General features: G+C 45.4%; 1 protein-coding gene across 1 annotated transcript in view; it reads left to right on the plus strand.

The window, feature by feature from the left end:
• The first annotated feature begins 498 nt into the window (after window positions 1-498).
• LOC129386418 (uncharacterized) overlaps window positions 499-14,766 on the plus strand; it is a 35,693-nt gene continuing 21,425 nt past the window's right edge. Inside the window, exons 1-5 of the mRNA XM_055074357.1 lie at window positions 499-535; window positions 784-910; window positions 2,399-2,627; window positions 5,070-5,219; window positions 8,436-8,573. Of these exons, the coding sequence (XP_054930332.1) occupies window positions 499-535; window positions 784-910; window positions 2,399-2,627; window positions 5,070-5,219; window positions 8,436-8,573 (681 nt within the window). The remainder of the gene's footprint in view (window positions 536-783; window positions 911-2,398; window positions 2,628-5,069; window positions 5,220-8,435; window positions 8,574-14,766) is intronic.

Consider the following 14,766-nt stretch of genomic DNA (forward strand, 5'->3'; position numbering starts at 1 on the left):
ACTTTCAAGGACGACTAAGGAAAAAAATGTTGCTGTAGACTTCTTTGATGTGAATGACCAGCGCTGTATAGTCATCGGCTCATGTGACCGAGGCTACCGAATCAAGCTCTAGTGGCTTCTTCCCGGAGTACTCTTGTCACCCTTGTCATCATTGTCACCGGAGTACTGCTTCGTCACCGTTTGGAAATATTGCTGAAATCACCAAGCGCAATTGGCAGCCGCAAGGATGCGTTGACAAAGGGCCAACCACCCATTGTGTTACACAGAAGCTGAAGGCGGGCATCACCAACCAGCGTTTGCCAAATCAGCTGCGAGTAGCGGCAGATGGTTCGCTGGTACACGTTCCAGGCAGAGCTGCCTTCGATGCCATGTCATCGGGCACTTACAATGCGAATGCCATGTACCAGGCTGCGCGCTTTCTCGTTGTCACGGCCATGACGAGACCCATTGCGTGCGAGCCTGCGCCACTGTGACAGGCCCGCGGCATTTAAGCAAGACATGGCACAACAGTTGATGTACCTGGTGCAAGCAGCCGGTAAGATCTGCAGCCCTCGGTGTTAACCACTTTTAAAAACGTAACGCCTCCTGATAAAGCCATTGAAGTCATTTGACGACTGGAAAAACCCGTGGGATGACACGGTAGAACCAATGAACTCGATAGAAATAAAGGTAAAGTGCACCAAGGAAACCTGCACCTCATTAGAAGTGACGACTGGGGAATACGACACTGTGGTTGGCATTTGCCTACGTCAAGTAGTGCGCCTGCTAATACGATTCATGAAGACGCAGATGAGCAGGAGGAAAAGGAGCAAGAAATAGCTATTGACAAGCACCACCGGGACGCTGACCGGCGCTCAAGCCTGAGCCCGCACTCTCATCCAATCGCCGCAATGCAACCCCGAAACCTCTGGTAACGCGGAGGCGTTGCTATAAAAAGCAAAACTGTTGCTGAGGTCTGGGGACTGAGCTTTGTGGCCAGGTTGTGCGTCCGCCGTCGCAATTGAGGTTTGAAGACAATGAAAGCGTGGTCCACCTGACTATACCGTCGAATCAACGAAGCAGGAGATGTTTAGGTTCTCTATTCATTAAATTGCACTTTACTTTTCAACATAGTCCTTACGTCGTCACGTTGAAGGGGCGTGGAATGAGTGTGAGTGGGTGTGGTAAGCAATTGTAAGTTAACCGTATTCTTGGTAAAAACAATCTTGACTTATTGGTCTTTCTGGGAACAAACAAAAACATTTTTCACAGACCATTACCGTGCTCCCTAATGTGAGATTTGAGCGCCACTCTATAAGGGTTTTCATTCCGCGATATATTGGCTGGGGCGCACCATCTCTCTTTCGAGGCGGTCTTTCGAGAGGGCGCAACCATCGACTTGCTTTCGCAAGCAAAAAATTACAGAAGAAAACAAGCGGTTCAGGAGAGAAGGTGTGGGCGAGAGGAGATAGTGGTACTTTTCCGAAGGTAGAGGGGCTTTAGGTACCCTGTGCGGCTTATCTCCGTATCGGGGACACGACGCGTGGACAGGAATGGATACCGGCATGGGAGAGGGGGCAAGATTGTGGCGACGGTGCTGCAGCAATGGAGACGGTTAGGGGGAGAGGGCGAAAGAGTGTTGCGATTGCGCCGGTGCACGTGGCATGCGCTTCTGTGCTTAAACGTCACGCGTCTGGAAGGTGCCGGCGCGGCTGCAACAGTTGTTGCGGCAGATGCACGCGAGGTGCGGCAATTGTAGCGGCGCTTGTGCCGGCCTAATGTAGTTTCGTATAAAAAATCACCGGCCAAGCACTCCGTACAGGTGGTTAACCAGCGAAGCTGAAACGTGCTGCCCCGGTGCTAATCTAGACGACTTGATAGGCTGCCGGATCGTCAGTACGCAGTTGCTGCTTGCTCCCTGCTCCAAGAGCCTGTTATTGTGCCCGGGCTTAAGTACCGGCACGGTGTAGACGAGATAGAGAAGTGAATGTGAGTCCTCGCATTTTTATTCCACTACTAAATATCCTTTCGGCAAAATAGCGCCATAAGCATTTTGAAATAACGCAATTTATGAATTCATACAACTAGATTATGTCATACTAATGTTCCGTGAAAACTGGCGCTTGCTCACTGGCTTAATTGTTATCGAATACTATCTGTGTGTTTCTATTAGTCACCGGTAAACAAACGATTGCTGCTGTGTTCTCTGGAGGACATTATTCGCAATTCATGGATGCCGCCATTGTTTGTCTGCTATTGAAACAATTCTTAGTTTTGTGCAAGCGGTGTACAAATTAACCTGTTCGTAAACCACGCAACACATGCGACAAAATATATGTACACAATCGAGTGTAATAAAATGCGTTAAAAAGAGCAGGGTAGACATTTCAGGATAGGTGCATTTGACTGCATCCTTCAGCAAGAGATCTGACACCCAAGTGTTCCGACCTGCGCAGGGAGAATCTAGCAAGAGCTCACAAAAGGAAGACCGCGACGATGACCGGCGCTATATGGTATCGCTGTTGTTCTTGTGCCTTATCGGAGTGGTGCCGGGAGCACTGGCTTCTGGGCTGGTGACGGCGCTGCTTATAGCCTCGCAACCAACCGTCCCTGCGCCGAAAAACGGCGTCTCTCCACCGACAAACGGCGTAAGTGCGATTCTTTCATTAACCTGTTGGTGCCTAGCCCTCTGTTTAGTATACCATGTATCATACTAAGCGGTAGCCTCTTATTTGCTAGCATTCCGCCCTCCATTTAAAAGCTCCTTGTTGGCCTTCGATCGTGGGTGCTAAGCAACAGGTTGGGGTACACAGAATCAGCTAACGTCCTTATATAGTTATATGAACTTCAGATGGGCACGGTGATATCTCTTAATTTCTTTTCGCCCATGCGTTGCCCAGCAGTCGCCGCAGAGACTAGTTTTGCCCTCACCTTAAGAACACGCTCGTTCTTTGCATTGAGGCGGCCCGCAAATTGAACGCGTTAGTCGCGTGTAAATGTTGGATTTATACTTCTGTTATTTCTAACGTGCTGCGGATTTGTTACTTCGCTGACTGCAATAGGCGACAGTCAAATGATGTGAAGGGTAGGGTACGTATCAGCCGCCAGATTGAGAGCGGCAAGATGATTTATAACTGTCAAGGAATCTCTGGGTCCTAGGCGGTGTCGATGAAAGCATCAGGGACCACTAAATTCGGCACAATTGAAGGGACACCTGGCAGCACCTTTATCGTGAGCTGCACAAGTCCACACCTCTCTCCCATACTTTGGTGACAGTTACGCATGAAGACGTAGTGAATCGAAGGTGGAGATAGGTCTCTATAGCAGTTATCGAGGTCTAGTGTCAGTAAGTGAAAGTCCTCATATTCTGCAAGCGGCGCATTCAGTAGGAGCTTCGCTGTTTAGTCAGAAATGCTTGCAATCAGCATATGCGCATTTCGCCCACCCATTAGCCAAACAAAGGACGTGCACCTCTAATTCGTTAGGCGCCCCGAGATATCATACCCTTGAACAGAGAAGCATTCAGTAACTTTTCAAGGGGTATCACCCCGGTGCTGCTCGAAGGTGCGGCCATACCATTGACCAGCTTCTTCGTGTTCCGCGTCGTGGTCACTTCGTCATGTGCGCTGTTGACGCAAGCGCACATAGGTTGTATAGAGGCCGCTGTCAGAAAATTGCAACGAGACGATTACACCAAGGACAAATGCACTACATTTTGCTGTGATTGTGATGCTAAGTCTGCGTTCCCGTATTCACATCGTCATTTTCTTTCATTGCTCTTTTTTCTGGTCTGCCTAGTGTTTAGCCCTCATGCTATGCTGCACGTTACAAGAAGTTCGGAGGGAGGTCACATTTAGAACGAACTGAAGGTAAAGCATAGGGGCTAAGTTAAATAGAGACGCAGTACGAGAGGATGGAAAATGGCTTGCAGCAGGATAATTAAATTACTTCTGAACGCTGCCTGACGCCCTTTGTCTCATTCCTTCGAGCAAGTGGTAAGAATGCCTAAAAATTCTTTGGCACTTCACGCCACTGCTGGAAGGGCACCGCGCACTAGCTGATGTCAGCCATAATAGAGCCTCAGCACAGCCTTCCCAAGGACGGCACGACCATCTATGGCAACCAAGAGACGTCCAGCAACCAAAATGGTTAGCAGGCTCTTCCCGCCATCGTATCACAGTTGGCAGTGCAACGCACGAGTAATGTGGAGATCTTGAATGTGTAAATCTTGAGCTGCTCAACTTCATTTTTTCTCACTGCAAGCAAATATTATTGCGCTTATATTTCATCTCCTAAAGTCATATCACATGCTATCAGGAGTGTAGCCAGGGAGGGGGTGCTTATGGGTTTCAGCCGCCCCGCCCCCGAAATGTTTTCGCGCTGAGTATGCACCGCCGAGCAAAGCAACCCCCGGCGCAGAAAATGATTCTGGATTTTGTCTAGAACGTCTTTTTCAGGCTCGGAAAGCCATTCCACCGTGAAAATTGCGAACTCGGGCTGGATTTCGCGGCAGCGCCCATGCATCGTCGTGCGAGTGTTCGTGAGCGTATTGTCAAGGCGCACTGAAGAAGAAGTCGAAGTTGCGCTCGGCATTTAAAAGACGACCTCCTGAATTGCGCTTTATGACCCCTGTTTTTGACGTTGCAATGATATATATGTTGTTGTGGTGACGAAAACAGCACACTGGCTCCGTTAATAGCACAACAGAATAATCACGACGTACGTGAAAATACGTTCTTTTTTACTGTCAAACATGCCGGCTGGTGGGCCAGCCTTTGTCAGTGACATGTGCAAACTTGTTGCATGTCACTAACGAAGGCTGGCTTACCAGCGGAAACAATTTACTGTAAAAAAGGACGTGTTTTCACGTACGTCGTGTGCATTTGTGGCACACACACACACACACACACACACACTATATATATATATATATATATATATATATATATATATATATATATATATAGTGTGTGTGTGTTCTAAGAGCATTTATTGTGCCTTCTGGCGTGTATGCGCTGACGAAGGCTGTGGAACAGCCCAAATTTTGCATCTAAATAATATTTCATTTCTTGCTTTCCTTCTTTCCACAGAGCACAGCCAATCCACTCGTATGCAACACCAATGATTGCAAGCTCCTGGCGCAGTGGCTGAGGGTGAAAGTGGACCAGACAGTCGACCCTTGCGATGACTTCTACCAGTTTGTCTGCGATGATTACAAGCGCCTACCTCTTCTAACAAAAGTAAGTCTTAAAGGTTGCAAGGTTGACGGTAACAGCTACAGGTGCACGGCTGCAATGTGGCGCGAAATAATGGGGACCACGCTGTGCCTGCGCATATTAAAAATGTACCGATGTGTACTCGACTGGAGAACGGGGTGTCCTAGCGCATCTAACGATGTATTAAGGGGCCCTGCGTCAGCAATATGCAGGTTCTTTTGAATTACGTTTCCTTCGTATAGTAATTGGCGATTCCTCCAGTGCCAGGGAAGACGCCAAAATTGATGCATTTGACATCTTAATTGGCTTCTGAAATTACTTCTCACGCAGAGTGCAGCGTCCTGCACCTACAAATTTCTGCAGCGAATATGACGCAGAGACAGGTGACCTACACTGTTCGTTTTGTTAGGCTGGGCACGAAGATAGTACGATGTGCTTTTTTATGCTTTACATTCAAAGAAACCTTTAAAATAAATATTTGTTCTAGGCTTTTTAAAACTACGAAGTCGGCACGCGTATTTTTTGTTTTCGTTTGGGTTGTTATTCGGACGTTTTAAGAAATGCCCACGAATAGAGGCAAAAGAAGACAATCTGTCTCCTGACTGTGCCTACTCTTCGTGCTGCACGTCGGACAGGTACAGCAAAGCAGAACAAAAAAAGAACAATACATTATGTACAGGCAACATTAGGTACATCATCATCAACAAAATAAATAATCAAGTGCACAAGTCATCAGTCATACAGAATGCACGTGTCAGTTAAAGGACAATGTCTGTCTAACATATGACAAATTTACATAAAAGCAAGCACTTAGAAAAATCCTAAGAAATATTCACAAACGTCACAATATAAATTCGCGCCTGATTTGATACATATACAGTATGCGCGAAGCATTGTAATTTTGGTTCTATGTACATGGAGGTAGTTATATTTTTTAGCACGCGGAATAATTTTTTTCTTGAATTGTAGTGGTTTCCTCTGCGTATTCTATAATGTCAGGATGTTTATTGCACAGTGCAATGATTTGGTTATTTATTGACTGCATTCCATAGTGTGTGCGATTTATTGGCCTGATAAGTGCTACAACATGCAGATTCCGTGAAATATTTCTATTCAAGATCGTATGGGTAAACCGTGCAATGCAAATTCATTTCGCCACTCATTTTACCACGTGCGCTGCTCATAGGTCTACACATGAAATATAATGCATAAATCAGTATTTGCACGCAGCACGTACACATGAACAGTGTCTAAAGCTCTTTTTTATGTTTTTTGGCGAACATTCGATCGCTGTTAATAAAGCTTACTGGACTAGGGAAGATGCATTTGCAAGTGCGTTTACTAGATGGCACCACCGTACTAAGCGAGACTACGAACGGAATGCAATATTGGGAAAAAATATCCGGTACTACGGTATGTAACTCGCGTTTTGATCGGAAGCAGCAGGAGTCCTCGCTGGAAGAGCGAAATGCGAATGGGTCTGCCCCTCGTGGTCCCTTACATTTATGTCGAAATTGTAAGTTAAATGACTTTTCTTCGCAGAGGTGAACTTTTCTAATTACTTTTTGCGGTTACCTCAATATAACACGTTGAACGCGTTGTGATGTAGAACTTGGCAGCTGTAAAACGGGAGCAGGACCCGTTTACCAAAGCTGCGCATGCGCACCCAGGCAGCACCGCAGTATTGAACCACTCATGGCCCAACTTTGGCATGAATTGTCAACAGCCCTGAACCAACACTGTCATATGGGCGAAGTCCAACCTTACCGAATGCTGACCCAGAGTTCGAGCCAGGATTGACCGATTATTAGGCCAATGCAGTAGTCGTGGTGTTGCTAGTGCAGGACGAGCGCTGAGTCATATCCTTTCCATTATTGTCATCTTTTGACCGAAGCTCCCGCCATGACGGATACAGTTAAGTACGCTTGCTCTGAAGTACGCTGCCATTATTAGCGCAAACGTTTGGCTAGTGGAATTTTTATAGCAATTGTCCCCGTAGTGTCTGCGTCGATTAGTAGCTAAGAAAATGCGAGAGACGTATATTAGTTTATGAAGCGAAAATTCTACACACATGAAAGCAGTAATAGAAGAAAACTGAAAAACAATTCCATAAGAGTTTATGTACAAATTAGTGAGAACAAACAGGCATTTTCCGTGGAGTCTGTTGGGGCACACTGGGGCACAATGGGGCACACTGGGCGTTTGTATACGAACAAGGGCCAAAGAGACATCTCCCATCACGGCAGGTGAATGAATGACGTTGGGTTAGGTAGGGCCCCGAGGTTGGAAATTGGGCGAGATGCCGAGGACGGTGATCTGGCCAGAGCTTTCGAGGCAGGGAGTTGACGTCGGCATGCTGGTAAGTACTCGCATGACCACAGGATGGCCAGGCCCTGAGGATAACTATAACGTCGTTGTTTCTGCAAGTTATTACCACCTCACCCAGGAACTTCTTCCCTATTTAGAGAAGATGCTTGCGCTGAAAAATAAGCACAAATATTAACGCACACATAGAAATTACAATTGTGTCTGCCAAAGTTTTGATGTTGAAAAATCTTCATATTGCAAAAATAGAACTTTGAGCTGAGAGTTCGAAGATGTCAATCAATAAACTGAATGCACTTTATTACCGCAACATTTATAAGACATACTTCCTAGCAGGTATTACAGAGCACATTTAGTGTACAAAGCCAACAAAATGCATAGGATCCATTCTTATTGTTTACAGCCCACTCCTAGTTAACGTAGCACATTTCAATTAAAGGGCATCTGCGAAAAGAACGTCTGATAGCATATAAAGGCTAGCTTTATGTACTGCAGATGTATGCAACCTTTCTGCAAAATCCTACATGTGAAATTCGAGTGGTTGAGTTAGGAAACACTAGCGAAAGTAGACTTTTTTTACACGAAAAGTGAAAAGAAGTAGTACTGCTTCCGCTTACTGCAAATGATGCTTGACCTAAAATCTGGAGATCAAGAGTGGTTCCTCGCAAGGACTTGCGGGATGAGGCGGCAGTCGTGGTGCGATCAAATTAGCCTGCTGAAGTTTGAGTCCTCTGAACCGCAACTGTTTCTTCGAGCAGAAGTTTCTCCGAACCACAACTTAACAAACAAAATAGGAGCGACCTGAACCTGAGCCCAACCGTTATGTGTACTGTTTCAGTACCTTGATAAATTAATACACATTCAACTGATCAATCACAAGAAAAAAGTGTATCAATTTGCCCACTTCGTGCGCAGACTCAATTCGACGTCGAACAGATTTCCCGATATGCCGCTTACGCCAGCAATGTCCCGGCCACAGGACAGACCGCCTGGCAGAAAGCGGTGGCACTCATTAAGGCGTGCTTGACGGCGATCGACTCCAAGCTCGACGAGGTGAGCACGGCACATGCCACTTGCATGCCTGCTGCGCGTGTGAGGAAATATGACTGTTTTCGCCGCACACGCGCACACGCGTCTGTTGTAGTATGCCTTAACATGCTGCTAATGTTGAATATAGATTAGCCTGTTTGGCATTCCATAGCGGTGATTCATAGTTACTAATCTCAAAAAGGATATGCCTTTACTGGTCACCAAGCCTCGATTATTGCTTTTTAACACATGCACTAAAGAACGGTGGGGAGATATACATTTCTTTAAATTTGCCTGCTTTTAAGGTGCCTCATCTCAAGCATTGTTTTCCTCTCTGTGAACAGAACTTATGAATATGAAAAAGGTAAGCCATCGGACACACGCACACAAATTCATTGGACATTAAGCGCTGGTTGCCAGACGTATTCATTATCATTACGCCCCACGTATTGCAGGTTATGTATCCATGATTTCAACGGCGTTCACAACACTGCAGAGTGTTGTTCAGGAGCTCACTCGAGACACGTCCTGCCTCTTAGAGGAAGCGAAGTTCAACGGGCGGTGGTCCGGCGCAGACCATCATCAGTTGCACCAAAAACACGCACATACGCCCGCGTGCACTCACGCCCACTTACGCAAGCGGCGGAGAGAAACACGATAATGAATGCTGAAAAAAATGAATAAAACCTATTGAATAAAAGGGCGCCCGTGACAGTTATCTGGTTCAGTTCAAAGAAGCGGAGTTACTCGAATGTTTCTAATAAGGTCGATTCTAAAAGTGCCAAATTAGAGTGCTAAGATATTGCAGAGGTACCATAAAGGTGTCTTCTTGAGCATACATAGTGGAAAATACGCGCTTGGAGCACTCTTCCATTTGGATAGTCCAACTGCAGCGAAAAGGTTGTGTGTTTATTTTTCTGTACTTGGCGGTGCCTAATCAAACCTCCCCACAGCTTGTCTCGGCTGAAGCATACAATTTTTCTCTGCCCTCAATTGAGCACTGTGTTTCCGTTTGGTCGCGCTGCATGCCCTTCCGTCTGCCCTCCACATATGCGGTTATCAATAAAGGCTGTATTTCTGCGAATTATTGCGTGCATATATGTATCTTATAACATTAAAAATTAAATTGTGGGGATTTGCATTCCTCAACTAAACTGTATATTATCATAGAACTAATCCTGCACTGTGAAAACAATAAAAATGAAGCAGTGCTTGTATAAAGACCCTTTATATATTGCAGAAAGAATGCTCCCTTCAAAGGTTACCGCAGAGAATAAAGTGCCCAGTCCATTGTGCCTTTCACTAGAATAATAGACTCCACACCATCCCGCTACCATGCATGCCATGATAGCGGGATGGTAGCGTTTTTCCTTGTTTTGTAAAAGCCTATTCCAGAAAGTTGTCGAGAAAATGAAGGTTTGTGAAATCCATCTCTGAAACGTCATCCTGACCTAGTCATGCAAGCTGCAGTCTAGTCAGTAGGAGTTCGTTTCACCGTGAGACTCTTCTATACATAACGCGTCGTTATTGCATCCTTGTTCCCCTAGAAGTACTTGATTGAAGTGGGCACGCCATAATTACTGCCATCACTTGCACAGAGGACTTTGCCACCACGACTGCTTCCGCCGGTATGGCTTCTGTCGCTCTTCACTGGCGATGACGAAGCGAACACTGCTGTAAATTCGAGTTACGAACGCAACTGTTTATTTTTCTAACTTACGCGCTGAAAGACAATCAATATTTAAGTCACAATAGCTTCGGCCACGTTCATTGGCTGCCGAAATGCGAAATCAGTTTCAAGTGTGTTTGCTACTTCTGTATAAATCACGGAATATTTCAAGGTAATCGTCGAGTTTCGCGTAAATATTGCGATATGCAACACTTTTCGCTGCGTCTGCCCAATATAATCATGCAGGTCGCTTTCGCGGTAGATTCTGTAACCAAAATGAAAAATGATGGAGTACAGTAGAAGGAATTTTGGCTGAGACGTAAGGCGATAACTGTCATAAGCCGGTAAGAAACTACCACCTGTAAAAAGTAAAAAGTTCGAAGGTGATTGAACCTCCATTTTAAGTCTTCCTGAGCGAGTTGGGGATTAAAATTGCCAGTCTCACTGCAGAAGGCACTGTAGCTCGTCACCCATTGCTGAAGGGTGTAGGAAGACGTCGAAATTCGTTTTACTCCACTATATTTGGTATCGGCAGGCATTTTAAACACGAAGTGTTTTAACAAGTTGCCACTACGTTTCGGTATTGGGTATGCTTCTAGCCTTTTTTCGTTGGCTGTTCCCTAAGATTGTACAGCCAGACATGTGGCACGACACCCGCTACTTGGTATATGTGACCGGGGTATCACGGTCGATGTGATATAAATATTTTATTAAATAGATATATAAATGTAAACATCGCTAGTGGGACTCGATGATGTTATCACCAGCACCGAAACCTGTTACTTTATCCCACCACCGAGACATGCACAACACCATTAAAGGTCTCCTGCATGCAAGACAGCGCGCGGAGACGCGCTGGCTTGCATGCTAGTTATGACAGCCGCGTTCTTCGCATTGGAGCACCTTTTAAATGGAATGCCTATGAATTTGTTTGCACACCACGCAAATGAATATCTCTCACTCTATGGCATTTTGAAAATTCGTTCCAAGTGAATATACCAGGTGAACTCACCGCCTACAATGCATAAATCACGTTATGTCCCAGAAAATAATAGAGTTACCTAATAATTTTATTATATAGGTAGGTTAATTTTTTTATCATGGTAACATGTTGATTTCCATTTATTGTGAGCATTGTCCACCGATTCGAAGAAGTCATCTCACTGACCAGAATGATGCCATCCCCCAGAGATGGGCTTTATAAATGATCAATGGTCTCAGAAATATTCGCCAAAAGTCTAGCCGATCCGTGGTCGTCTCGAATTTTTGTTTAGAGTGTTCGTACATGTTCCTTTCCAGCAGCGCTGCCTTAAATAATTTAGTCAGTCCAACCATCTAGCCCCCGTGGAAGCACTTCTGGATTTTAGCAAATGCTACTCATCGACAATTACATGCCGATAACCACTTGATGCACGGTAGGAGGGGCCTTTGCGTTTGCTTTTTTAAGGCTAGGAAGGTCTTGATTATTGTAGTAAGTGGACTGTTTAATTTGGGGCGTGAATACAGTTAAAATAATATCATCTTGTAGGGACGATGAAGAGCACAGTAGGCTCATTCTGCTCGGACACGTTTTTCTGTAGCTCCGGTTTTTCTCCCCGTTTGTCCGTTTCTTCCCTGCTACTGGAACCCTGTTGTTTAACGACCGCTTTGGAGGTGTCATAATTCCTAGTGCCGCCTTTATGCAAGATTCCTCAGCATCTACAACCTCCTGCTGAGCCGCCCAGGCTGAGATATTTTGCAGCTTCGCCAGTGCGAGTGCTGCCCCCGTGGCACTCGCCACGTCGGCGCAGAGCATCCAAGCTACCGTGTGTCGAGAAAGCAGAACGTTAGCTATGCAACCGCCTTTCAAGCCAGGAGCCCCCCCTTCCGGGGACCACTAGCACGGAGCATGACAGCCGTGCAGTCATGGCGCAGACCTGGGCCAAGAGAACTACGGAAGCTATTTCCATCCGATCAGAATATAGCTTCGGCAGCGTCAAAAGGACGTCACTCATCACAAGGCCTTGGCCTGCGACCGAGACATACGTCTCCAGTGCCGCCAACGACATCGTGGTGCAAGTAGTCATGAAGGCCAACCGTACCATTCTAGCGACCATGGACGCCTGCCTCGAGACTTCTAGGTTTCCCCAAAGTATCGCTCTACACAAACCTATCAATACGGTTTCAGTATGGGTGTCTGATATGGCACTAGTTTATGAGCTCGAAGAACTGCAACAGACAGAGGTATCAGAAGAATGCGGCCTTCCAATCCAGGCGTACCTCGCCAGTGATACTGACTTAAGTCGCTTTGTGCTTAATGGCGTTGACCATGACGAAGAACAGACCATGACGAAGGGACAATCGTGTCCCACGCACAAGGCTGTGACTGGTCGCTACCTAGGCAGCCGTCGTGCATGCCTAACCACGCTTCAAGGTCCTAATTCGTCACCTGAACGTATCCTATATTACGGCTCCCTACGGCGCTCACGCCCGTTCAAGCCCTCCCTTGTGCTGCTGCTCATCATCATCATCATCATCATCATCATCATCATCATCATCATCATCATCCTGGCTGCGCCCACTGCAGGGCAAAGGTATCTCCTATACTTCTCCAACTACCCCGGTCATGTGCTAATTGTGGCCATGTCATCCTTACGAACTTCTTAATCTCATCCATCCACCTAACTTTCTGCCGCCCCTGCTTCGTTTCCATTCTATTGGAACCCAGTCCGTAACCCGTAATGACAACCGGTTATCTTCCCTCCTCTATACATACAATACAATACAATACAATACAATATTTATTGTGCATAAGGAAAACAGAGTACATATAGCAGGCCTACCAAAGCCTCAGAGGGCTTGACTGGCAGTGCCTGACAGTCAGGTCACAGAAAATTGCACAGGGTTAATAGCGGAGTTAGCTATTAGCGGGTCGGAGCAAAAAGTCGAACAGTTATACTAAATGTTACATCAAACATCGACAATTCTAAGTTGTTTCTTAATCTCACGTCTTGTGTTTGCTTCTAACACAGCCGTAGGCAATTTATTAAATATGGCTGGAACATAGTATTGCCGCGTTCTCCTTCCGTACTTTGTCGCAGTCTTGGGGATGACGTAGGGTTCCTTCGGTCTTAAGGAGCGGACAGGCGTATATCGTGTTTTAAAATCATTATTCCAGAAGTGTTTAATGACAACACTTTCGATAATCAGAGAAGTGAAGTTTGCCAAATTCAACAACCTAAACACGTCTGTATCTTGCTTCGGACACAAATCGTAAGCCACTGTTGACAGCAGTGAACGTAAAATTTAATTAATTCTTGAGCTCCACCTAAGAGTACAATGACCATACACAGTCAAGCCATAGCGTAGCACACTGTAGACTAAAGCATGCACAATAATTTTTCGAACGGAGATTGGCATAAGACATCGCATATTGTATAATACACAGGAGACCGCGCGCAGCCTTTTACAGATGTGGGATAATTGCGAGTTCCATAAAAGATCACAGTCAAAAAGCAACCCAAGATACTTAACCGAAGAGGCATTTTTAACAGGTTGACATGTACATCCAAAACAGTCTGATGTGTGCAAGAATAATGGTGTCGTAGGCAGGATTTTTTTCATGGGGTTATGGAAACAGACAAGTCGAGTTTTAGAAGGGTTGATGCTTCTTAAATTAGCCGCAAACCAGTCCATAGCTTTAGTTGCCTCATTCTGTAAGGAGCTGATTGCATCAGAGTAATTAGTTGCACAAGATACAAGAACAGTATCATCGGCATATTGATATATATAATTGCCTACTACATTGGACAAATCATTCACATAAATGTTAAAAAGCAGGGGGCTTAATATTGAGCCCTGAGGGACTCCAGAATGAATACTGGTAAAAACACTTAAACTATTTCCCACCTTTACACACTGTCGTCTATCCTGCCGAAAGTTAGCTAGTAAATTCAAGAATGACCCACGAAGGCCTAAGAGAGACAGTTTCTGCAACAAAATCTCATGACAAACACTGTCAAATGCCTTAGAGGCATCCATAAAGAGGGCACATGCTACCCGGTTGCGGTCTAGTGTCAAGTTTAAAAGATCAGAGAAAGCTTCTAACAGTGTTTGTGTACCCTTCCCCTGTACAAATCCATACTGATGTGATGACAATACATAATGCTTATCTAGAAACTGCGTTACCGTAAGAGCCACATGTTTTTCTAATATTTGAGCTATACAGGGAATTATCAAAATAGGTCTGTAATTTTCAATACTATTGCGTGCACCTTGCTTGTGAAGCGGAATTACAATTGCGGTTTTCATATCAACTGGAATCACACCACCATCCAAAACAAAGTTTAAAAGGGATAGCAATACATGTTTAATGGCATCAAAATTTCTCTGAAGTTCACTGACAGAAATTTTGTCGAAGCCAGGTGATTTGTTCGTCTTGAGATTGAAGACAATGGACCTTAATTCTTCAAGCGATAGTAAAGGAAGATATTCGGAATCTAGCAAGCTATCTGTTAAAGTACACACCGATGGTCGCCGTGTCCTCGATCCCGAGACACTTGAAAAGAA

This window comes from Dermacentor andersoni, chromosome 3 (genome assembly GCF_023375885.2).
Source record: "Dermacentor andersoni chromosome 3, qqDerAnde1_hic_scaffold, whole genome shotgun sequence".
Taxonomy (NCBI): domain Eukaryota; kingdom Metazoa; phylum Arthropoda; class Arachnida; order Ixodida; family Ixodidae; genus Dermacentor; species Dermacentor andersoni.